The 23761-nt window shown below is 39.3% G+C and overlaps 1 protein-coding gene across 1 annotated transcript; it reads right to left on the reverse strand.

Moving 5' to 3' along the window:
- Positions 1-423: 423 nt before the first annotated feature.
- OC90 (otoconin 90) lies at positions 424-21409 on the reverse strand. The gene is made up of 14 exons (XM_019614396.2): positions 21326-21409; positions 16494-16559; positions 16223-16282; positions 15804-15978; positions 12027-12139; positions 10638-10766; positions 8938-8979; positions 8093-8149; positions 6583-6633; positions 4192-4341; positions 3724-3822; positions 2697-2871; positions 1523-1629; positions 424-1053 (listed from the first exon to the last, which is right to left on the reverse strand). Exons 1-14 carry the CDS (start codon positions 21369-21371, stop codon positions 752-754), a joined length of 1572 nt encoding a protein of 523 aa, XP_019469941.2. The 5' UTR covers positions 21372-21409; the 3' UTR covers positions 424-751.
- Between the last annotated feature and the right edge of the window lie 2352 nt (positions 21410-23761).

A 23761-nucleotide genomic window follows, 5' to 3' on the forward strand; every position in this document is an offset into this window, starting at 1 on the left:
GGTGGGTGCCACATCCCTGGAGATTTTCAAGGTGAGGCTGGACAGGGCACTAAGCAATCTACTCTAGTTGTAGTTGTCCCTGTTCAGTGCAGGAGAGTTGGACCAGGTAACCTTTAAGGATCCCTTCCAGCTTTAAGGGTCCCTTCCAGCTCAAACTATTCTATGATTCTGTAATCCTTAAATCTCTGAGAACTGAGATAACTGCATAATACACAGCTTTGGGACACGAAATACTCTTTTTCTGTGCCCTGACCTGTCTGACCAGCAAAAATTGTGGATTGAAACTTTCAGTTAGGGAAGAAAGAACACATTTCCACATAACTACTGTAGCTTTTCATCTGGGTATTTCCTGCTTTGCTCTATAAAGGAAGAATGTACAAAAGGAGTTGGAGTAATTGCAGATTGATTTAATTAAAAAGCTGAAATATGCAGTCACCATTAGCAAGATCTGGTCTGAACCAATTACATGATTAACAAAAATCAATCTTTGATCAGAACAAAAATCAGAATTTTGATCAGAAATCAAATGAAGTTGTGCAGAATGCTGTCAGTTATTTCAGGTAATAGTTGGCCTAGTAGGCGGTCTGCAGTGACAACTTCTCTACGAAAGGAAGTTATGCATCTTAACATTCAATATCTAGTCTATCGCTGGGAGAAGTAAGGCAGTTGCAGAGTGACAAAAAGGGGTAAGGTACACGAGGCTGGCTGTGAAATTCCCGGTGCCATTTCTCACACAGATGGCCATGGCTAACTATCTGCCTCTGTGCTGCCCGCTCCTGGGCTTCCCAGGAGGACGGCGCGTCTCCCTCCGTGCTCTTCTCTGCAGGGAACCTTCCTCCTCGCTGCTCTCCTCAGAGCTGGAGGCCCCGGCCCCTGGTTCTGTGCTGACTGAAGGCCTTTCATAAGGGCCACCTCGACACGAGGCTTTCTCCTCTTGGCACGCTTGAGCATGTGGAAACTTAAGGCTTTCGTTGAAGAAAGCAGAGGCCATGCACTCGGCTGCTGTCTGGTCACAAGCACATATGAGTTTTTCACACAAGCTCCAACCAATACCTTTAAGAGAAATTTTAAAATGAATATTTAAAAGCAGTTACAGCTAGTCAATGCGTAATTTATCAGTGGTAGATGAGATCTTGACTAAAATTACCAATTTTTCCTTGAATTTTAACTTCCAAATTCGCCTCTAATCACTTAAATATACCTGCTGCCAAGGTGTTGAGTGCCTGGAGCTGTGGCTGGTGTTAGGTGGATTTGTGCAAATAAAAACAACAGCTGTTCTTTGTCTCCTGTCAAAAATGTCTGAATGCAATTCTTATCCTGACCTGATGACATCAACCACAGTGATGTAATAACCTTGATCTCAGTTAGGACAAAAACCCAGTTTTGGAATAGCCATTGATGACATTTTGTAATCAAATTCTGTCTCCATTCTGTAGCATGCTATAGGCATGGTCGTATTCAGGCTGTAATAATTTCATACGCTGTTGTCAAAAGATGAGTAATGTGTCTAACTCAAACCTACATTTTGGAGTATGATCAAAGCATACAACTTCAGATCGTGAACTTCTTTCTGCAGGACATCCAAGTTTCTTGACTTGTTCCACACAGCAGTGATGAGAGAAGCAGCACCTAAAATAAAGAGCAGGGGTAACTGAAAAGTGTTTCATTTTCCTACATCACACAATATTCACAATTTATTTTATCCTTTTTTTTTTTTTTTCAGTATCTATTACAACTGAAAATATTGTTTTTATTTCATGAAAAAATCTTTTCCATAAAGTTAAAAATAGCAAAAAACACCTGTATTTACTTTCGCAGTCCCCTTCCTAATTCCTTTGGTATCATCTGCTTAAAGATGCAGTCTTGTTTGTTTGTTTAAGACCCGTGAACAAACCCTCCTTTAGCAGTATCTTGAGGTGTTCAGATATTGTTGGCTGAGAATCTGAAAACCACACATCATTACCCAGTGCACTGACTAGCTTCAGTGTCTGTTTTTATCATGCACGGGCAGTCTTACTTGTGTAAAAGTGCAGGAAAATTCTGTGTGCCGTGCACCCAGAGTCATGCTTGGACTCGATATGGCTCCAGCTGTAATGATTTCCACTCAAGGAACGATTTTGTTTGAAAATGAAATGCTTTTAGGGAAGATTTCCTTGGTTTGGGTGAATTCTCTGCCTCACTCTGGGTAAGCATGCCCCACCACCTCTTTACCAGCCATGCCCTGATGGCCCACAGTTGCAGGTCTCTGGGCTCCAGGTTGGGTACACTGCACTCCATATGGACTCCTTCTGAATGACAGTCTGACACCAAAGTTAGTACTCTTCTTTTCATAAACCACCTTCCAAACCACCTCTTAGCCAAGATTCACTGCAACCCTTGTCCTCATCTCTTTCGATATGCAGTTTTTTCTACTCTACTGACTTCTTTCTTATTTTAAAAGTCCTCTCCAAAACACTGATGCAAGAACAGACTATGTCTAATGACATTTGAGTATTTCAGACTTTATATAATTAATTGGATTATATTAAGCATGTCATTAGGGTCTGACTATGAATACCATAGAATCATGAAATACTTTGGTTGGAAAAAACACCTAAGATCATTAAGTACAACCAAGAAGTAAACACCTATCTTGGCTGGTCCATAGGTACTCCTTACTACCTACAACTAATGGCAGATTACAGAAGTGCCCACACCTGTCCAGAGCATCAGTGGGATACCCTCTTCCTTCCTGGCCACAGTAGCAACCATAAGACTCAAAGTCCTCCGGACATCTCTCAGTTAAACAGAACAACATTTCTCCCAGCTGGGGCAGCTCTCTCTTCTCTCTTCCATTTCCTCTCTCTTGTAGAAACGTTAATCGTTCGCATACTATAAAGTAAAAAAAAAACAAAACCAACTGTTTGATATACCATGTTCTCAATGGTTGAAGATTCTCATTATTTCTAAGTCATTGCCCCAGTCACTAACCTGTGACTTTTATAATAGCACTAAGGAAGACAGCAAGAGAAGTGGGGGAAGATACTGAATAAAAAGAGAAATCCCTATGAAGATCTAAAATGCAAGTCAAATAGGATTGCAGGCAGTACTTTGCAACCCCCTGTAACCTTTCATATTTAATTTTTTTTTTTTTCAAGAATATTCAATCCTAGCTGAGATAAGAAATAGGAAGTCAGTAGCTTCTCTCTTAGCTAACTCCGAAAATACAGCCCTAACCTCTTGTTCTTACACACTGGACAATGATTAAGTGTGAAACAACAAAAAGTTTTTTACAAACTTTCAAATATTTAATTTGATATATCTTCCACCTAGCAGTAAAGTTGCACTCAGACTAAAGCATGTACATGATTTATTCATAGTTTATTCACAAAATAGTTCTAATAAAGCTTGGCTGCCATGACAGACCAATCAGTAACAGTTCTGCTTTCTTCAAAGGAAAGATTCTTGTTTCTGGAGCCCTGTCTGCCACTCTCTCAGACTGGAAAGTTGAAGTTTTCATGAAATCATAAAATCATGGAATGTTTGAGTTGGAAGAGACCTTCCTCTAGTCAACCCTCCTGCACTGAACAGGGATGCCTATAGCTAGAGCAGGTTGCTCAGAGCCCTTTCCACCCTGACCCTGAGTGTCTGCAGGGATGGGGATATCTACCACCACTCTGGGCAACCTGTTCCAGTACTTCAATAATTACATATCACTAGAAAATTAAAAAAAAAAAAAATTACCTTTTTCTGCAGGTCTATTGGGTCCCCTAACAGACAGTGACAGCTCCACAGTTGGTCTGGGGGAAGGTGTGCCCAGGCCACCTCTTGTAGGAATTGCCTCTGGAGATTACACATGCACAGATCAGACTTGTAAAGATTAGACTTGCAAACATAGGATAAACTCTGTCAGTAATGTGTCCCAAAGGGCATACTCTGAACCAAAACCAATCTTCTTGCAGTCTTCCAACATCTGTTTAAATAATGATTGGAAGACTGTTCATTAGTGGTAAATTAAACTTCCCTAGGCAATATTTGAAAATGAACTGCCACTGCTGGTACTGAACACTCTGCATCCTGCACAATCTAACCAGATTTAGGGAGGAAATGGTGCTGTTCTGCATATTGGTGAGAAGCATTAAGTCCCAACAGCCATGAACAGCAAGAGGGAGCACTACAAATTACAGTGGAGTTAGTGCAGGCTGTACTTGCCTTTCTCTTTTGTCCTTGCAGATGTGTCCTCAGGAATAAACTCAGTGGGGATAATTCTGACTTCTGCCGAGCTAATATCTGCCTGGAAGGAGCCTGGAGATGTGGTTATCTCTCTTGCTGGGACCTCAGCTCCTCTAAATCTGTCCTCCTCTGAATCAGCAGAAAGAGAAAGCAGAAGATATGGAGCAGTAAGCATCAAGATTTTCATTTCAGATAGTAGGTCAGAGTAATATCCGGGGGCAGAACTGCTGTGAATTGATGATCATAGAGAAAAGCCATTCAAGATGAGGATTAGGAAAGCAAAAAGCATCCGCACTGGTCATTTGTTCACATCGCTTGTCTTTTAGAAGAAAATGGAGCTAGTTAAATACAACCAATGTAACTGGTAGGTATTTTGCTCATTTCGTTTGTTTGTCCTTAAATTTATATGTCACATACCAAGGTACAAAGCTGTGCCAGGTATTAAAAATAAGGCTGGGTGCTGATTAGTTGGCCATACTGAGAGAGGAAGGATAAGAAGGATAAAATGAGATATCATCTGAGTAAACTGCTAAAAAACACAGTGTCAGTTTACAAAAGGGTACCAAAAATAACAGCAACAGTAGGGATATTTCTTGCATGATGCAACTACAGGATTTACTTCTTTACCACAAGGAAATATCAAGGGGAAACTGAATGGAAAAATGCACCATTTTAAAGAAGTTCTTTATTTTATAAACTTTTTTTTTTTTTTTTTTTTTTTTTTTTTTTGGTTATCTGAAACTTCATCATTGGCTGGGAATGTTTGATGAATTTGGATATTGCTTATCTTTTTTTTAATTTATTTATTTATTTACCTTTCTCTTTTCATATAGGCTAACTTGAAAATGAAAACAGTATTTTCAAATGGCTTCATTTTTTTCCTAAATATCAATGCAAAGGATATTGCATTTAAGGAATAAAATGCTTCATTTTCAAAGAGACTGTGTGCATAGTTTCCACGTTTTGAGAGCCCATCCTTTCAAATTTCTGGACTGAACTAATTAATTGGATTCCACTCAAATTCATTAAGTTCAACCCTCTGAAGTTCTGTTTTTGGCATACATTGGAAATAACCTGTCTTAGCATGAGAGAATGGATAAAAAGAATGAAAGCACTGCTAAAAACAGAAGGAAGACCATCAAAGGCTGCAGGAAGGGATGAATAGCAGCACGCTAGTCTCCCAGCTCAGCAAGGTGCATGTTTTATGTCACTTTGTTTGGCAGTGATGTATTGAAATGAAAGTGATTCCTGCCAGGTGCAGATAATTTAACTGGAGTTTGGAATATTCTGCAGTTTGCTAAGAACAGATATCACAGATAATCTTCTAGCAGCCATGCGGACTCCAACACAACACGCACATTTTCTGATACATTCAAGTTAGTGGAGGAGAAGATTTCTGAGGAGAGCTTATTATAGCAATACCTTATTTCTGGATTGAGGTGGGAGACATGGATGTTACCCAGACAGTGTGATCTGAGTAAAAAAATGGCTCCTTCCTTCTCTCCATATTCAGAGTCACTGGACATTTTTTGGTGCATTTAATTCTTCGTGAATGATCATTTTCACATAAAGGAGTCATTGGTAATTTCAAGTCTGCTATGGTACTCCACCTGCTTTTAGCTGTAGCTACTGATGTGAATGTTCTCATAGAAATGGTAATGGCAAAAATGTGAAATAACTTTTAGTCTGGGAAAGAGTTCCATGAAATTCTGTAAATTAAAGGAGGAAGTAAAATAAAAATGAACCCTTCTGGCAACAAATCCTATGAATGTAATTTAAAGGATCAACCATCGTATCAGAAAACCAGATGGGAAGAGGCGTGCAAAATGAGTGGCTGGAGGCAATGGATAGCAAATAATCCTCAAATAATATATGTGATCTGACTCCTATCTAGCTCCAATTCCACAGCAGCCCAGTCCTCACCATGCACAGATTCTTAACTGTGATGCTTTTAGATAAAGAATTGCTGTGCCAAAGGCAAGGAAAAGCCCAGAATCACTGACCTTTCACCGATGGAATGGGAGAAGACCAAGTGATACCTCAGTGGTCCCTTGTGACAGCTGGACAGAAAGCAGAGCATTGGGGTAGTGAAATATCTCCTGCATTTCCGCAGTGCATGTCTGGAGTGGCTTTTATGGAGTGCATTATAAAGCATAACCAAACATCACTATTAGCCTTGCTTTATAAAGAGGGTAGTTAGGAGAAACAAAGTGGTTGCTCAAGGATGTGCAGGTCAGCAGAACTACCCAGAATGGTATTACCCAGGTATTACCCAGAAATCCCAGCAATAAAGCCTAATAAACTAAAACCTGCTATCACCTGGAGTCAGGAAGGTCTGATTCACCAGCAAAAGTACATCTGGGCTCTTACCTCCAGCACTGGAAGTCCCCAGGACTATCTCACTGGGCTCAAAGGAAATCACTGTTGAAGATAGAAAATGTAAACTCAGACAAGTTGACAGCACAGATTCTTATAAGAACTTACAGACTCCAAGAATACCCCAAGTTGGAAGGGACCCATAAGGATCATCAAGATCAACTCCAAGTCTTCTCAGTCACTTAACTCAAAGTCAAGAGAATAGCTTCTTGAGCACAGGAGGAATGACCCATGTATGGAGATTTTCCTGATTTTCTACGCACAACATTAATAGTCATAGACAGTGATGCTCAAAAAATAACCTCAATACTACTTTCAGATGAGGTGCTATAAAGAAACAACATAAATAGAACTGAAGCAGAAAATTCCATATTGAATCCATTTGACAGACTACAGTGAAGAGAACTAGGTGTAAAATCTCACTATTGTGCACGGAACAGATGCCATACTCCTTGCAAACACATTGTGTTTGACTGTGTTGAAAGTAAAAAATGAACAGGCAGCCACCACCTGAATCCTTCCTTAATCTCTAATTTATTGCTTTACTTCATGCACTGTTGTTCATTTATCAGAAGCATTTTCATTAACAGAGTGATCAGATGATCCCAAAATTCATCTCTGCATCTTTTTGTGTATTGTTAGGATGGTGTGATATAAGAAAGATTTTTTCTGCTGTCAAATGAATTTCTGAGTAGTGTCATGTTTTGGCTTAATATGGTTCTCACAGCAGCCAGTGGTGAAGCTCTTGGGGTATAAATGGGGAGAAAATTAATTCAATTAAAGTGGTTTTCCAAATATTTCATGGAATCACAGTCATGGAATCATTAAGGTTGGAAAAGACCACTAGGATCATCTGTTCCAACCATCGACACATCACCACCATGCCCTCTAAACCACATCCCTCAGTGCCACATCTACACGTTTCTTGAACTTCTTCAGGGACAATAACTCCACCACCTTTACAGTTTATCTAGATATCTTATCTGTGTTGCAATCTCATCTTTCTAAAATTTCATATACTGACTTTTACCCACAGACAATATTTTGAGCATTATAATAAACAGTTCCTGTTCAGAGGGCACTAGTGATTGTTCTGGAGGATGTAAAAGATTAATACAGGTATGTAAATACTGCACATAACTACAGCTTCATCTCAAATAATTAAATGTCTCTTTGAAAACAACAAATGTCCAACCGGCTGCGGGTGTGCTCTCTGCCGGACTCCCCTGCCACGACTTCTCTTTCCCAAAAGGTCTGTTTTGGTGAAATTGTTCTATAGTTCTCAGTCTCAGCCCTTGGGAAATTTTGAGTAAACAGTGGTTAAGCACATGGAGCATGCAAGCTGAAGCACATTCTCATTTGGTCTTGAATTGGATCACCAAAACATATCTACTTTTATAGCAGTTTTCTTAGAAGGGCTGTAAGCAAACAGCTTGTTCTTGCAATTTATTCTTCCAGCTTTTAGGAGCTGAAAACAGCATTTCTTACACTGTAAGTTACAAACCTTCTTCCACAGATGCTGTCACAGCCTCTGTTTTCTCAATCCCATCATGAAAGAACTCTGCAAAAAGAAAAGCATTTTTGCTCCAAAGAGAATCGTGGCTTAGGATGCTCATAGATAGGAGCTCAGTGTAACATGGCCAGAGCAGCAGAACAAAACTTATCTCCCAATATTATCACTATTGAACTTTTCATTGGGTTTTTATATAAGTATAATAAAATGTAGTAAATATTAACCAAATTATAGGTAGTTAATTTAAATATTACAATACTTCCTTAGCGCTTATTGACCACAAATACCAAATCCTACTCAGCAATGTATACTGTATTTAATAAAAAGCCCTCGGTCTCTATCACTGTTTCAATCTAAACTAGAAAACTGATCAACAATAAGTGTCCTGTAAGAATCACTTAAGGATAAGAATTAATGTTTAGAGGTAAAACTCAAATGTTTCAGCCTAGGCACTTTGCTGAAGCTGAGCTCAAAATGTCCAAGCAAATAGCAAAGGACTGATCTGAAAATATTTTTTAAATGCTTTCAGTTTGTTTCTTCTTGCATTATTTCTAAATGAGATTCAGTTTCTCTTTTGAATTCCTTCTTTGAAAAATGAGTCATTTGGCTGAAATTATCCTGAGCTTCTCAGTAATGACTGGTCACAAAAGCAGTGCTTTGGTTTATTAGTTCTTTCTCTTCCTTTCATATTTTGATATCTTGCTAAAAATTGCCTTTGCTTCTAAAAAAAAAAAGGAATTCATATCTTCAAAAATGCTCATGTTATTTTTCTCAATGCAGACATTCTTCTTGATTCAATATATTTCAGTCAAAAAATCACAGAGGTAAGGACATACCCCCTGTGTGGAGTGTTGTCAGCTCTCTCTTGCTGGTTGTTTCTGAAAAGGAGAAAGCTCTCTTACACACTGAAGTCTGTAGACTAACGTCAACATTTAAACTCGATAGTACAGCAAATCAGGAGTTCATTGCATTTATTCCTATTAAGGCAAAGGTTTAGGAAAATATTCAAATTTTCTCTGTAAAAAAGCATCTGCCAAATTACTTTCCCTAGAAATTTATCTGACATCCTTGTTATGTTTTTTGCTTTTTTTCTAAAGCCTGAACTGGACAGAATAGCTACACAGAAAGGTAATTACCTGAGCAAATGACAAAATAAAATGATTCATTCAAAGGATTTAAATTTTCCTGTAATAAATATTACCAGGCACCTAGTTTGGTGGAGGTATTCAGTGAGCTATGGTGGAGTCTCTCTTTATCAATTGAGGTAAAAACAGCGTGATTTTCCTGTTAGCACATAACAATTTCCCTTTTATTTGTAACGTGTTGGAGCTGCCATACTCTGTATTACAGCCACCTGATCCCAGTGAAAGATTACTGGCTTACACAAAATATTTTGCTGGCACTGACACAAATTTTGCTGAGGCATTTTCTTCTCCTTTGGCCTGTTTATGAAGGAATATACACATGCAGAGCCCTGAATTCATGTATCTTTCTTAGCACTGAGGTGTGCCAATGTAAGTGAAAGGATCATAAAAATTAGCAGTGCTTTTTCACGTTTGACCCAGCTTTGGAGTTTGAGTCATAGAAACAGAGAGAATTGTAAGGGCTGGAAAGGACCTCTGAAAGTCATCGAGTTCAACCCCCTACTACAGCAGGTTCCCTAGGGCACACTGCACAGGAAAGTGTCCAGGTGGCTTCTGAATATCTCTACAAAAGGAGATTCAACCACCTCTCTGGGCAGCCTGTGCCAGTGCTCTGTGCCCATTGCCCCTTGTCCTGTCAATGGGCACCACTGAAAAGAGCCTGGCCTCATCCATTTGAAACCTATCTTTTAGATATGTACGAGTGTTGATAAGATCCCTTTCAGCCTCCTCTTCTCTAGGATGAACAGACCCAGGTCTCTCAGCCATACTCATAAGATAAATGCTCCAGACCTCTTATCACCTCTGTGGTCTTTCTCTGTTTTCTGCCTGTTTTAAACTGAGGAGCCCAGAAATGGACACAGTACACCAGATGTGGTCTCACCAGGGCAGAGTAAAGGGGGAGGATCACCCTGCTAGCCGTACACTTTTTAATACACTCCAAGACACTCAGTAGGTTGCTAATTACCCTAAGCAGCACTCAGTCATTCAGCTGCCTTCTGAAAAACAAACAAACAAACAAAAAAAACTAATAAATCCCTGTTGCAGCTACATCTCTTGCCCCTTGTCCTGTCCCCATGCCCCTCCAAAAGGAGTCTGGCTCCTTCATCTCTGCACAACTCCACAAAGAAGAGGAGAACAGTGACACACCTCTTTCAGCAGGTGCTCCAGCTCCTCACCAACTTGGTAACTTCTCCTGGCCATGCTCCAGGACAGCAATTAGCCTGCCTTCTTCTCTCTTGGTTTTCATTTGAGTAGGAGTAAGTGGAGAATAGGACAGACTGCCAGATTTAGTGCAGGAAATTACTCAGCTACTGCTCCATTTACCTTAGGTCAGACTCAATGCCAAAACAAAACCTGGCAGGAGGGGCAGTCAGTCTCATCTGAATTGTTACCTGTAACCAGAGATGGACAGGAGGAGACATCCAGGCCATTCAGGGAAGAGTTAATATGAGCATTCCCAAAACACTCAATGGCATCTTTGTCACAGGTGCAGAGGAACTGTTCACAGGGATCCCCATTTTCTGCAAATTAAACAAAAATCCAAACAAGGTGCTATTGAAATATCTTTTTTCCCCTGCTTCGCTTTTCCTCCCTGTAAGGTTTATGCCTTCATTAGAGCATGCATGCTTAAACCATAATTCTTCAAGTTAAATACATTCCAGTTTTGTAGTCCCAGAGAAGTTTGTAATCTGACAGAGCTGGTAATGGGCTGCTAGAGCAGAGCTTTGCTGCATCTGATTTTTCCATGGAAAACTTACGCCATCAGATATTGAGTGTAAAATATTCCACCTATCCCCTGGAAGTCACAGTCCACAAGCCAAGTCTTTCACAGAGGATATGTTCTGCATTTTATAAAAGCAATAAATTTCTCTACAAAAATACTGTTTTTCCACTTCAAATCCTGTTACCTTTCAGAGCTTTCAAAAATACTGATCTTTCAGAGCTCTTACACAGTTTTTCCATTTTCAACATTCAATATCTGTTCATTTTGTTTTCCTCTCTTATTTCAGTTTGAACAAGACATTTTCTGATTAAGTATGGAAAGAGCTAAAGAAACACTATTCGTGTTCAGATGTGCTTGAATCTTTATAGACTGACCCAGAAAGCAAAACTGGTTTCCATTTGAAACAAGAAGTGGAAATTGGGTCAGTCCTGTACTAAATCAAGCTATGAAGTTCTTGGTTTGGGGATGCTGCTCTTCTTTGCTGGCATCCTAAGTTATGTTCTCAAACATAATATTTCCTGGAAGCCAACACTGGGTGAAAAGTGACATTAAAATTGATTGGGGGCACTCCACACTCGCCAAGCTCCTGTTACAACAGCAAGGTCTCTGCCCACTAGTGATACAGCTCTATCTGAATGCATGGGACCCTGTGAACACAGAATTGAATCCCTCAAACTACGTGAAAATCAAGCCTTGAAGCTTCAGAAAGTACATTACTTTTCAAGTAACTCCCCAGCATCATCCCCATTCCCAATACATGGAGATATCTCAAGCAATACTCAGTGGTCCTGCAAAGTCACAGAAGTCTGGAAACCGCATCAGGAGGCTGCCTTACGAGAGGAGCCCTGACAAGTTTCTAACTATAGGACTTCCATTCTCCTGCCAAGCTGGACCTTAATATCTCTGTGCATTCTTATTCAGATTCATCCTTGAATGGAATACTTAATTCCTCAAGAATCCACGTGTGGAGGTGGTTTCTCCTTAACTTATATATGACATATAGTAGGTAGGCCACTAAGAACTCCAGAATTCTGTTCTTGTGACAGGTTAATCTTACCACAGGTCAGGTTTTCTGCAGAGCAGGTAACATCCGTAGAAATTTTTGATGGGTCCCACGTGCACTCCATCTCCATTGCTTCCTCGTAGCATTTACGGTGCTGAAAACAGCATCTTTAAAACATGAAATAGCACAAAGTTAAGACAATATGTCTTCCTTTCCGTTCAAGATTAGACTGCAATGCTCATTCCTATACAAGAATGCAAAAGGTGCCAAAGGAGAAGAAGGATCCTTGTGTAGTCCACGGACAAAAGAAAGGCTGAGTATGGCTTTTCTCTGAATCATTCTGGTGGAATAATTACACTTGGATGCAAAGCTATGTGGTGGGAGCAGGTCTTCAAGTCATGGGAGATCATGCTTGCATTGATTCCCTGCTGCGGAAGCTGAGGGACAAGGACCTCACAGGCAACTTCAATAAGAAATGCACTGCCAGTGCCTGAACATCACCCACAGATCGCTGCCAAACAAAGCCCCACAGATCAGTTCTTAGATTCGACCCTGATATAAACTGTCCCAATACAACTGTGTTGAACTGTGCTGCGCCCAGCACTTTTGGATGGTAAATGTTTCTGCAGTATCTTGTGAACCACTGTGTCTCATTGGGACTCTATAAATATATGTGGTGTTACCATAGAATCACAGAATCATAGTAAATGATACTTGCTCTTTCTCCTCAATGCAGCAATCAGAATGAAAAGGGGACATAACATGTTTCTCAAGCCTGATTAAAGCAGTTTTCTTGTACCACAATGCTACTCAGGCAGTTAGAAACCTTGCATTGTCCTGTTGTCATGCAAGCCCCAAACATCTGTATGGCTGCTTCAGATGTCAGCAGCAATGAAAATTTAAATGAAATAACATATTCATCAATTCTCTCTTCTTATGAGCAAGTTGTCTGTTTCTATATTGTAGCAGCATCTGTGTATATTGGCAGATGTAAATGAAACCCCAATAGGACATTCAATCACCATTTACCTTGTGTAAAACTGTCACATAGATTAAGCAAGAGTTTGCTATTAGATTTAGATTGAAACATTGTCATGTCGGTAAAATGGATTCACAGCATGGGTCTGTTATTGCACTGATAGCAGTCTTGTCTCTGTCAAATGCAAAGAAAACATTACCATCCAACAAACAATGTGCTGCCAGAATGGGTTAACTTGTGACTCATGATGTGAGGAGCTGGCTGGAGGACTTTTTGTTAAGGATGTAATAAATATGTTTTATACATCAGCCACAGTCCTGCATATGCACTGCAGGCTCACTCCTAGGCTATGCAGTCACTTTCTCACTTCCTAAATTTAGCAAGTATTTAATATTTAATCACTTAATACATTAATAGTTAATTGCTAAAATATTTAATTTTCCTAGCAATTAAGGAAGAAGTCCAGGGCCTAACCACAGATTGAACTTCTGACTCAACGAAAGACATCAGTGATGAGGTTTGCTCAGGCTGCAAGCAGCAGATAAGAACTCATAAATAGCATCATCCCCACAGGCAATGTTTAAGTGTGGGAAGATGCTACGTGAGGTGGACAGCTGATAGATGGACCTCCTTTTTAGACAGAGACAAAGGTGGCTTTCATTTTATGCTTCTCTTCATGTGTTTGATTTCCCAGGAAACATTAAAAAAAAAAATCCAAGAATTTCATATTCTGATGATATCTCAAAGCCCATTTTCTTGGATTTCAGTATCGGTTTGTGGTCTTGCTCCCTGTTGTAACTTGGTGGAGGTGACTGCGGAAAGGTACCAAACAAAGGTGGGAGCAAACAGCATCCAAGAGACAGGCCTTGATGGTTTCTCAGTGCCACCAATGCTTCTTCCAGAGGTGAGGCTGAAGTTTGTAACTATCAGAAAACAATTTTAAATGTGTTACTGATGAAAGATGTCAAGTCCCATCTCAATAATGCCTGAGGTTTATTTCACTGCGAGCACCTGGAAACTTCCTCCAGTTGGAAAATTAATCTAATACAAGTGATGGAAGGTTCCTTTTTTTATTAGAGCATCATTGTCACTCAACTCTTAAGGCAACTTAATCAGAAAATAATGCCCCCTTTGCAGTCAGGGCATTGTAAGACATGGATTGTCCACTAAATATGTTTCTCTCTCCCCATGGATCAAGAAGGCAGAACAGACTCTTAATGTGGATATACAAGTTAGATACTTAGGGAAATCAAGAAAGGTATGATTTGTGGGCAAAATCTAATGTCCTAAAGAAATACCTATAATGAGATGTTAATCCCTTTTCATTGAATGGCAAATTGCAGTGTCAAATCCAAGATTTGCAAACTAGTTTCTAAGAATGGAAATTAGTGGGGAAAAAATGCAACACTGTGGGAACCAACTCTCAGAAAGGCGTGTAGTAGCCTCCTTTTTGGATGATCTCTTGAACGAAGACGATATCTGTGTCGATGGCAAGGCAATCAGTCAACATTTACTGCAAACTCTGGTGGTGTTGCCATTCTCGTAGGGAAGCCTCACTATGGGACTGCTAACACCTGTGTGCTCTTTCTGTGTTTGCGCTGCCCTGCATTAAAATGAAGATGAGTGAAGCAAAAGCCCAGATGCTCAGCTCTTTGGGTATCAGTGCACTCAACTGCCTAGAGCTCTCATTTCAGAATGTCATCATGTTTATCCAGAAAACCACTCATGAGAATTCCCTTGGCTTTTTTTCCAGCTGTAGAGTTAGATCTTTATTTTCTTAGGAATCCTATATTGGAAAGTGGATGGATTAACTTCTGTCTAGATATAGGCATCAACCCTTTCTGAGCCATTTCTGCCTTCATTCAAAGAATTCTCTCATTGTGTTGTTGGAAAGTATTTATTCTTTTTTTTTTTTTTTTTTTCCTAATTTTGACATGCATGTGCCTTGATTGCTTTTGAATTTCTTTTCCCATCTCCTGCTGGCAAATATGAATAGCATGAATAGCCATTTGCTTGCCCTGTCTTGCTGCTAAATTTTTTTCACTAGCCCATTCAGAATCTGGACCGGAATCTCTCTGAAGCCCAGGTTAGATTTTGAATAGTTCTGTTCCCAGTGCACGGTAGTGAGAAGAGCCATTGAGCTATACTGCTCTCCTCTGTACCCAGATGCTCCAGTGTATCATCTCCAGCATGTATGTAGATATTCATGGTAAGATTTACTTAAGTCTATAACCACCACTAGAAGTCATACTTAGATGTAGCCTGATTTTTTTGATGCCTAAATCAGCTTAGATGCCAACATTTCCATTAGCATCCACTATGTGCCTATCTTGCTGGTGTATTACTCAGATTCCCTGTACTAGCATTTGATAAGGCTGTTAATCCATGGAGAAGCTCAGGTTGACATTCTCCTGTCTATCTTACTAACAGACCCTCAAACTTTTAGCACAGGAGTAAAATTTCGGGCTGAGATAGTTCCCCAGAACAAATAAAAATGGATTAGCTCAACACAGGGCAAGGCCAACAAACTATAGATGGAGATGTTTTTTGTAGGTCATGTCAGACATCTGGGTTGCAAGTGAGTGATGATTAGACAGAGCTGAGTCATAGGGACTTGCCCTCTAGATAAATCTTCTATAGTTGTAGAATTGCCCTTAAATCATAGAGGCAAGTGTTATGCTTCAGGTCATCAGAGCATTAAGGCACTGCCAGACAACTGAGGCAGACAGGAGATCATTGAGTACAATCATAAACGTTGGAAAAGATCACTAAGATCATCTAGTCCAACCATCAGTTCATCATCATCATGCCCACTAAACAATATCATGGATAATCTCACGGAAAAGACTTACTCATCAGCTTCATCCACAGGGAGCCCTTCCATTTCAAACCGACAAGAGCAGCCATAGTCTTCAAAATCTCTGGGACAAAAGCCACTGACACACTTCATTTTGTTCACAAAGTTGAGCAAGGCGGGGAAGTTTGTGAAGATGGACTGTAGCCAGGTGAAGTGAGAACCCAGACAATCTGCAAAGAGAACAGTGAGCAAAGGTTAGCCAAGCATGGGTCACACGTGGGTGATGTCAGTGTGAAAGCAAAGCCTAAACCAGGCAGTACAGTAACACAGGGGCACTGAACAGTGCTCAGCAGTAAGCAATGTTCAGGATTGTAGCAGTCTTTGAGAAACCAGCAGTCTCAACAATTCCTGTTCCATTTCAGTATGTATAAAAGCACATTCCTCAGCTGAAGTACAAGTGAAGCACATACTTACCAAAAAATAATGCAACGCTTTCCACATTTTGAAAGACTCCACTGAAGAACGTGGCATTGCCTAGATGAACAAAACAAAAATGTTTTTTAAAAAACTAGGTGACAAGAATGGCTCCCAGACTGTTGCTTGTCTTGCTTCTGTTGTCAAAACCCTTGGTGATGAGAATTACATGATATTTACTAACTGCATGCTTCCCTGCAGTGTTTCGAAGTATCAGTCATTCAACACTGCAATGCTATACCATAGAAAGTAAAGTTTAAAGCGTTCTTACTCAAGATTCTTTCAGGTGTGTTAAGAAGCTCTGGCAGAAATGCTGGTGGCTCCAATTCTTGGCCACCTAATTCAGCAAACAGATTTGAGAAGAAAAGAGATTTTAAAATTGAGAACAAAATAACATATACTTCGTTACTATCCATACACTGCATGCATACTGAATACCTTGGTACATTAGCAAGCTGATTTAGCAAAGCAGTGAAATAGTTATGTACTTCCATCCACACCCAGAAATTCACATCCAGAAATATTCTGATAAGTCTCATTGACTTCAACTTAATAATCAATTTCTGTTTAACTGCTGGTGAGGATATATTAATCCTCATATTCCTTTGCTCTTCTGAATAAAACCACACACTGGGATAAATTATTAGAATTGTGTAAAAATACTGTTATAAACAACTTGCACCACCCCAGATGTTTCTTTTCTACTCTGTAGTCCTTTGCTTTTCAGTTGCTAGAAGTCGAGACGTTTGTGCAAACTTCTCTGCAACTGCTTGCAGTCCCCCTGAAAGCTGACCTCTTCAGTTCCTCTGTCATTTTCTCTGTGCACACCCATACACAACTCCTTCCAGCTGTGACCCCAGCATTCACAGAATCACAGAATCACAGAATCACAGAATTGTAGGGGTTGGAAGGGACCTCTAGAGATCATCGAGACCAACCCCCCTGCCAAAGCAGGTTCCCTACACCAGGTCGCACAGGTAGGCGTCCAGGCGAGACTTGAATATCTCCAGAGAAGGAGACTCCGCAACCTCCCTGGGCAGCCTGTTCCGGTGCTCCGTCACCCTCACCGTCAAGAAGTTCTTACACACATTCGTGTGAAACTTCCTATGCTGCAGCTTATGTCCGTTTCCCCTCGTCCTGTCTCCACGTACCACTGAAAAGAGACTGGCCTCACCACTATGGCCGCCACTCCTCAGATATTTATAAACCTGGATCAGGTCCCCTCTCAGTCGTCTTTTCTCAAGGCTAAACAGTCCCAGTTCACTTAGCCTTTCTTCATAGGGGAGATGCTCCAGGCCCTTCACCATCTTTGTGGCCCTCCGCTGGACTCTTTCCAAGAGATCCCTGTCTTTTTTGTACTGGGGAGCCCAGAACTGGACACAGTACTCCAGATGAGGCCTTACCAGGGCAGAGTAGAGGGGGAGGATCACCTCCCTCGACCTGCTGGACACGCTCTTCTTAATGCACCCCAGAATGCCATTGGCCTTTTTGGCCACGAGGGCACACTGCTGGCTCATGGCCAACCTGTCGTCCACCAGGACGCCCAGGTCCCTCTCTGCAGAGCTCCTCTCCAGCAGCTCATCCCCCAGCCTGTATTGGTGCATGCAATTATTCCTCCCTAGGTGTAAGACCCTACACTTGCTTGTGTTGAACCGCATCCGGTTTCTTACTGCCCAGCATTCAAATTCAGGGGAAGCCCTCCAGGTTCAGTGAGTGGGGCTCAGTTTGATTCACATCTCCATTGTAGAGTGGTCAGCAGCTGATTTCACTTCTCTGTAGCATTAAATACATCTTCCAAAATGTTACTCTGTCTATAGACAGTGAGATAGCTTCTGTATTAGTTCCAACATGACACACCAGGATTTACAGCTTAGTTTCACCTCCACCTTTTTCAAACCTTTGCTGTTCAGTTAGTCAAAGGTTGGGCTGATAATCTATCCCCCCAAAATGATTTTTGCTAAACATAGAAAAGACAGCCATGTTCGTAAGACCTGAAATCTCGGATTTGTTTAGATGAGTCCTCATTGCCTATGCTCTCTTCCTATGGCTATTTTTTCCTGAAGTTATCAATCTTTTTTTTTTCCTTTCGGACATGCCACTTCACCATTTCCACACTTTTTTTTTCTGTTTGTCATATCCTGATTTAGTACTTGTTCTTGTCCATCCTGCATATTTTCCTTCTTCATATCTTCTACACATTTTTAGGAGAAAATGTGTTATTTTCAATTTATTTCAACTAGACTTTTCATTACAGATATTGTCAAGGGTTTTTGCTGTCTCAAGGATCTAAAGATTGAAGAAAACAAGTAAATTTGAAATCATGGCACAGTTTATCTCTCAGAATAACAGGCATTTTCTGCAAAAGACTCTGGGGAAGAGCTGACAGTTATCTTGCTAGTCTGTTGAATTTTCTGCAACAAACAGAGCTGTAGGAAGATGAGTACTGAATATTTTAGATGTAAGACTTAATGTGATGTTTAGCAAAGAATTTGGGAAGATTTTTCTAAGATTTTATTATAGGACCTTCTCAGGAGTTTATCACATCTATTTTGGAATGAACAAAGTATTTTTGGACATGGTCACTATGCCTCCAGCAATACATTTATCAAGTTTGGTGGCAGAATGTAAGTATGGGCTTGTAGGAGGTAGGAAAAGGTACTTCCCCTTACTGTTATGGTCTCCCTGAATGTCTTTGCCCCAATTAAAATCTTTCAGATGAAGAGCAAACCGACAAAAAATGTCCCTCGTTCCAACAAAATGGAAGAGACAGAGAGGAAGAGACTCTTTTTCCTCAGAATAGAAAAGGCCTCCTGGCGTCACAGAACTGGATCAAGTCTATTGAAAGCTTGACAGCCAGAAGGAATTCAAACTCAAGAAGAATAATGTGCTGAGCAAATGAATAGCATTTAATACTGTATATTTATATACGCATTAAGTCATGCTTACTAAAGAAAAGCTTCCCCTTGTTTTTTGACTTAAAACCTGTATTTCCTCTACAATGACAAACATCTTATCCTGAAGCCATGTTCCATTTAGTGTATGTAGAGCTGGATTTTGAAACACTGCACACTTCCATGCTTCAAACGGAGTGTTTGCTGATGTGTATCTCTTGATCATTAATCATTAGGCCCTTTAGCAATGTTTTGGAAAGCATGAAAATTCTATCAACTTGAATGAATCAGAGAAGAGAGTTTATAAAGTCATCTTGCAGAGATGCTGGGAGATGTAATTCTTCTAGTACCCTTCATTTGAATGTAATTCTCAGCAAACTTCATTTGCACACACCCAATTACACAGTTATCTAAAGCTCCCCTTGAGAAACATCTCTACCACAGGCCAACTGTTCAAAAAGTATTTGGTTTTTCTGACCCTTTCATTGCTAAAAGTGGTATTTCTAGTTGTCAGAGAGTCAATATCAACGAACCAATATTTACTAACAGATTGCTTAATTTATTTAAATTTTGATGTAAGGACAGTAAGAAAATATTTTCTGAATCAATCATTCTTTATTATTTTTCTATCACGTCTTCTGGGGCTAATGTTCCTGCCTCATTCCCTGCTTAGTTCAGTAAAAGAGTGTGCTACAAAAATCAACCTTTTAAATTGCAGAACACCCTGAGAGAGTCAGCTTCACTCTCCTTTCTCTACAACCTGCTAAATTCCTTGGCATGTGTCCTGAGGAGACTTGTGTGGTACATCAGCCCCGGGGATTTCCAGCTGTATGCCTTACTCACAGAATTTTTTCATGATTTAGATGCAAGGGTTGTGTCTGCGATGATTCTATGCTGAGAATGTTTTTCAGAAGTGTTATCCCAACAAAGTTCATAAAAAAGATCACCATGTCTCGGATTGTTTTTGCAGTCATGTCTAATTAAAATGCCATTATATAGGGCATGAATGCAGTCATTATAATATCTGGGGAGCACAAATGTGTCTTAGGAAATGTCAGAGTAAATCCAATCTATTTGATATCTTTAAGGGAAATCCCATTAAATCCTCATGTAGATAGTTGTTTGTGTGCTAATGTTTGTTTCAATCTCAAAGTAGAGATGAGCAAAGTGGATCCCACATAAGCCTAAATCAATAATGCTTCCTGAAGCCCCAGCTGGCCTAGGGCAGCATTTCAAATCTTCATGCTTTGACTGTGCTCAGATGGAGGAAAACACTAAAAAATGTGATATAGCCAAAAGGCCTTGGGAGAAAATGTCTTTGCTATGTCAAAAAAATCTCTGAGTGTACAGATATTTCTGAGTACACTGGTTATTATCAATATATATTGCTGCTTTGGTATTATCCATCAATGAAGTGGGAATATGCTGATATCCTTACTGATTTCTGTCCATATGTTAGGAGATTTAATGCTCAGTTTCATTAATATAATTTCCAAATGTATCTTGTATTAGACTGTTTACTGACTTGCAATGCATGTGATTCTTTATAAGAGATGAAATGGCGTGGAGTAGGTCAGCGCAGAATTTTGTTTATACCAAGGTGTTCAACTTTCTTTTCACTTCAAAAATAACCTCATGGAACAACCAGGAATGCTCTAAAAATACTTCTCTTCAATGGCACATCGTTACTCATTATGACTTCCACACAAAGTGTAGGCAAATCTGAAATGTTGCCTGTCCCTGTCACTGGATAATTGAAAGCTCATTCATCATAGGACAACTAAATGTAAATAGTTACATGCAGAAAAAAAGAAAATATACTAACTAAAAATTCAAAGAAAACTTCAGCTGAACACAAGGACATACTTAATGGTTTAAGGAATTTATATTACACACTTCTTTCATGAGTAGAATATATATTTTGGGGAATTTAAAGGGCTCAGGTGATGACCAAATGTGAACAGAAATTAAGATGCATTTTTTTGTTTATATTTATTAGCCCCACTAAATGTTTCTTCCTTCACTACATGTCCTCAGGAAAAAAAAAAAATGTTTTATAACTGCTCCATTGTTAATTATTTTGGTACATTTGAGTGCTGAACAACAAAGGTGGAAGGGGTAAGTGTGCATTTCTAGAGTTATATTTCCAAATGCATATACTTAAAACAGTATTTGTCATAAATACAAAATAATCATAAAAATGGTGACTTACCACTGTGCAACACCATGAGCATAGACATCAGAAGAATTCCAATCATTTTTTATTTGACCAAATGTAAGAAAAATTCACACAGCAGACTGGTGTGCCTGGTGAGTTAAGTAAAATATTAGGCGGAATGTTATGATTGTAAGATGCCATTAAGTTAGAAAATCCTTCTTTTCTAGCCTGACCATATATGTATTTAAGGCAACACAGGTTTTTCTCTTGTAAGTGCACATAATGCATCAAAAATTGGTCTTATATATGCTCCACACGTTATCTAACTCCTCTATGAAATTGATTAAAAATATTAAAAATATTTACTTTGATTTAGGTCAACAGGCTCCTCAAATTGCCATAGACAGGGCAAGTCCACTTAGCAATGAAAGTTTTTTTATTTTGCAATTCTCATGGCTTACTTGATCTAACAGTTCTCATAAACTAACTAACTTTCTGGAATTAATTCTACTGAACCCAGCTAGTCTACAGTCCTATGTCAGAGTTAACTTCACATCAGGTAAATCACTTTGTAGTCACACATTTACTCTGATCAGTCTTGATACTGATCTAAAGCATCATATATTTTCCCAATCAAATACTGTGCTGCATGGAAATCTTCAAATTTTGGATGCATTTGACATTATAAAAATGTGTGTAAGGAATTATTCTGAAGCCAAAGCTCTGCGCTAATATTCAGATAGATTTTGAACTGCCATTACAGTTTATCCTAATTTAAAACAATTTCCTAAATCAAGCACAGAGTTTTTTACAGCTGAAAAAATAAGCATTTATTTATCAATTTTCAAACATCATTTTCAATCAACCTACTGTTGATTATCTTCTTCCTCAAGTGTAAGGTCATTTAAAAATCTTGCAATATTTCACCAAAAAGTGAGGTTAGAAATATAACAGCCATAAATATTTATACTCTATTATCAGAAACTTCACACCTGTACTTCAGTCTATCACTCTGCAATCCTGAATAACTTTTCCCTATATTTTCTTCTTTATTCCTGTATTATAGAGTACATCTTGAAAAACTTACCTTGAGGGATATTATTCGAAAGCAGTTGGATGTAAAACAAATGGATTTCGGCAAAGTTAGTACTAAGTGATTTATACCCAGTGAGTATATACCTCACCCATGTGATCAGTCCCTTATCAAACCCACTTCAACATTTATTAATTAATCCTTCCATGAAGTTCTTGAGATTCATAATGCCAGCAGAGTAATATAGCTCCAGTCATGTAAAGGATCTATACTGAGAGGTCTTTTCTGCAGGTGCACTCACCGTATAGCAACTCGCCCTACTACTCTGCGGCTGTAATTAAATAACAATCATTTCACTGTTATTAATCACAAAATCTCTGGGGCTTGTGAATATGGCTTTAATAGCTTAGTAAGAAGTGGTGTTCAGTGATGAAAGATGAGTGAAAATTTATACAGCTCTAAACATTGACATTCCTTAGGGTTGAGAAGTCTGCTCTTGTCTATCCACAGTGGCTCCGATCCAAAGCTGAATGAAATCCAGGGTAAGGGTGAGTCCATGATCTTTGAAGCAGGCTTTCCTTCCTCAGGTAAATGTGCTTTCTGCCAAGTTCAGACACATACGCCTTTCAAAGATGCCATAAGTGAAGCTGAATTGTTTGTTTCAGATATGAGATTTTGGTGAAGGTCAGTTCATCCGTCCTGAATGTCAGCAGAAGGCTGAGGTTGAAACTGATGAAAAAACAGGTCCCAGTCAGTGTGGATGGTGATTTATCCATGTCACCATAATGCATAGATTTCTGTCAAAGCTATGCACTGAGGCTTTGTAGGACTGAAGGTCTGATTATATGGATTTTTTTTTATTATTTTTTTTTCCTGTGAAATGTGCTTCTCTTTTTCTTCTTTCTTTCTTTCTTTCTTTCTTTCTTTCTTTCTTTCTTTCTTTCTTTCTTTCTTCTTTTCTTTCTTTTCTTTTCTTTTCTTTTCTTTTCTTTTCTTTTCTTTCTTTTCTTTTCTTTTCTTTTCTTTTCTTTTCTTTTCTTTTCTTTTCTTTTCTTTTCTTTTCTTTTCTTTTCCTCATGAAGCCTTTGTTTTTATTCTTTGTTTTATTTAGTGTGGTTTTTTTTCTTTTCTTTTTTTTCAACCATTATTTTTTATTTTCCTTGGGGGCAAATCAAGCAGTAAGTCTTGAACAATTGTGACAAGAAAATTGTCCTTCAGGATATGTGATATTAGCTCTTTTCACAAGATAGTGGCAGACACTGCTACGTGGCACCTTCTAATTCTCTCTCCATGAACACCAAGCATTAGTTCTCAACCCTTTCCATGATCTTAAAGTGGAGATAGCTGTAACCTACACACATTGTCAGACATGATTCAGGCTTACCATACTACGGAGGTTAACACTGTCTCAAGACTCACATTTCTTTCAGGAGAAATACAGAAGCTAATCATTTCTT

The sequence above is a fragment of the Meleagris gallopavo genome, chromosome 3 (genome assembly GCF_905368555.1).
Source record: "Meleagris gallopavo chromosome 3, MGAL_WU_HG_1.1, whole genome shotgun sequence".
In the NCBI taxonomy this organism is placed as follows: domain Eukaryota; kingdom Metazoa; phylum Chordata; class Aves; order Galliformes; family Phasianidae; genus Meleagris; species Meleagris gallopavo.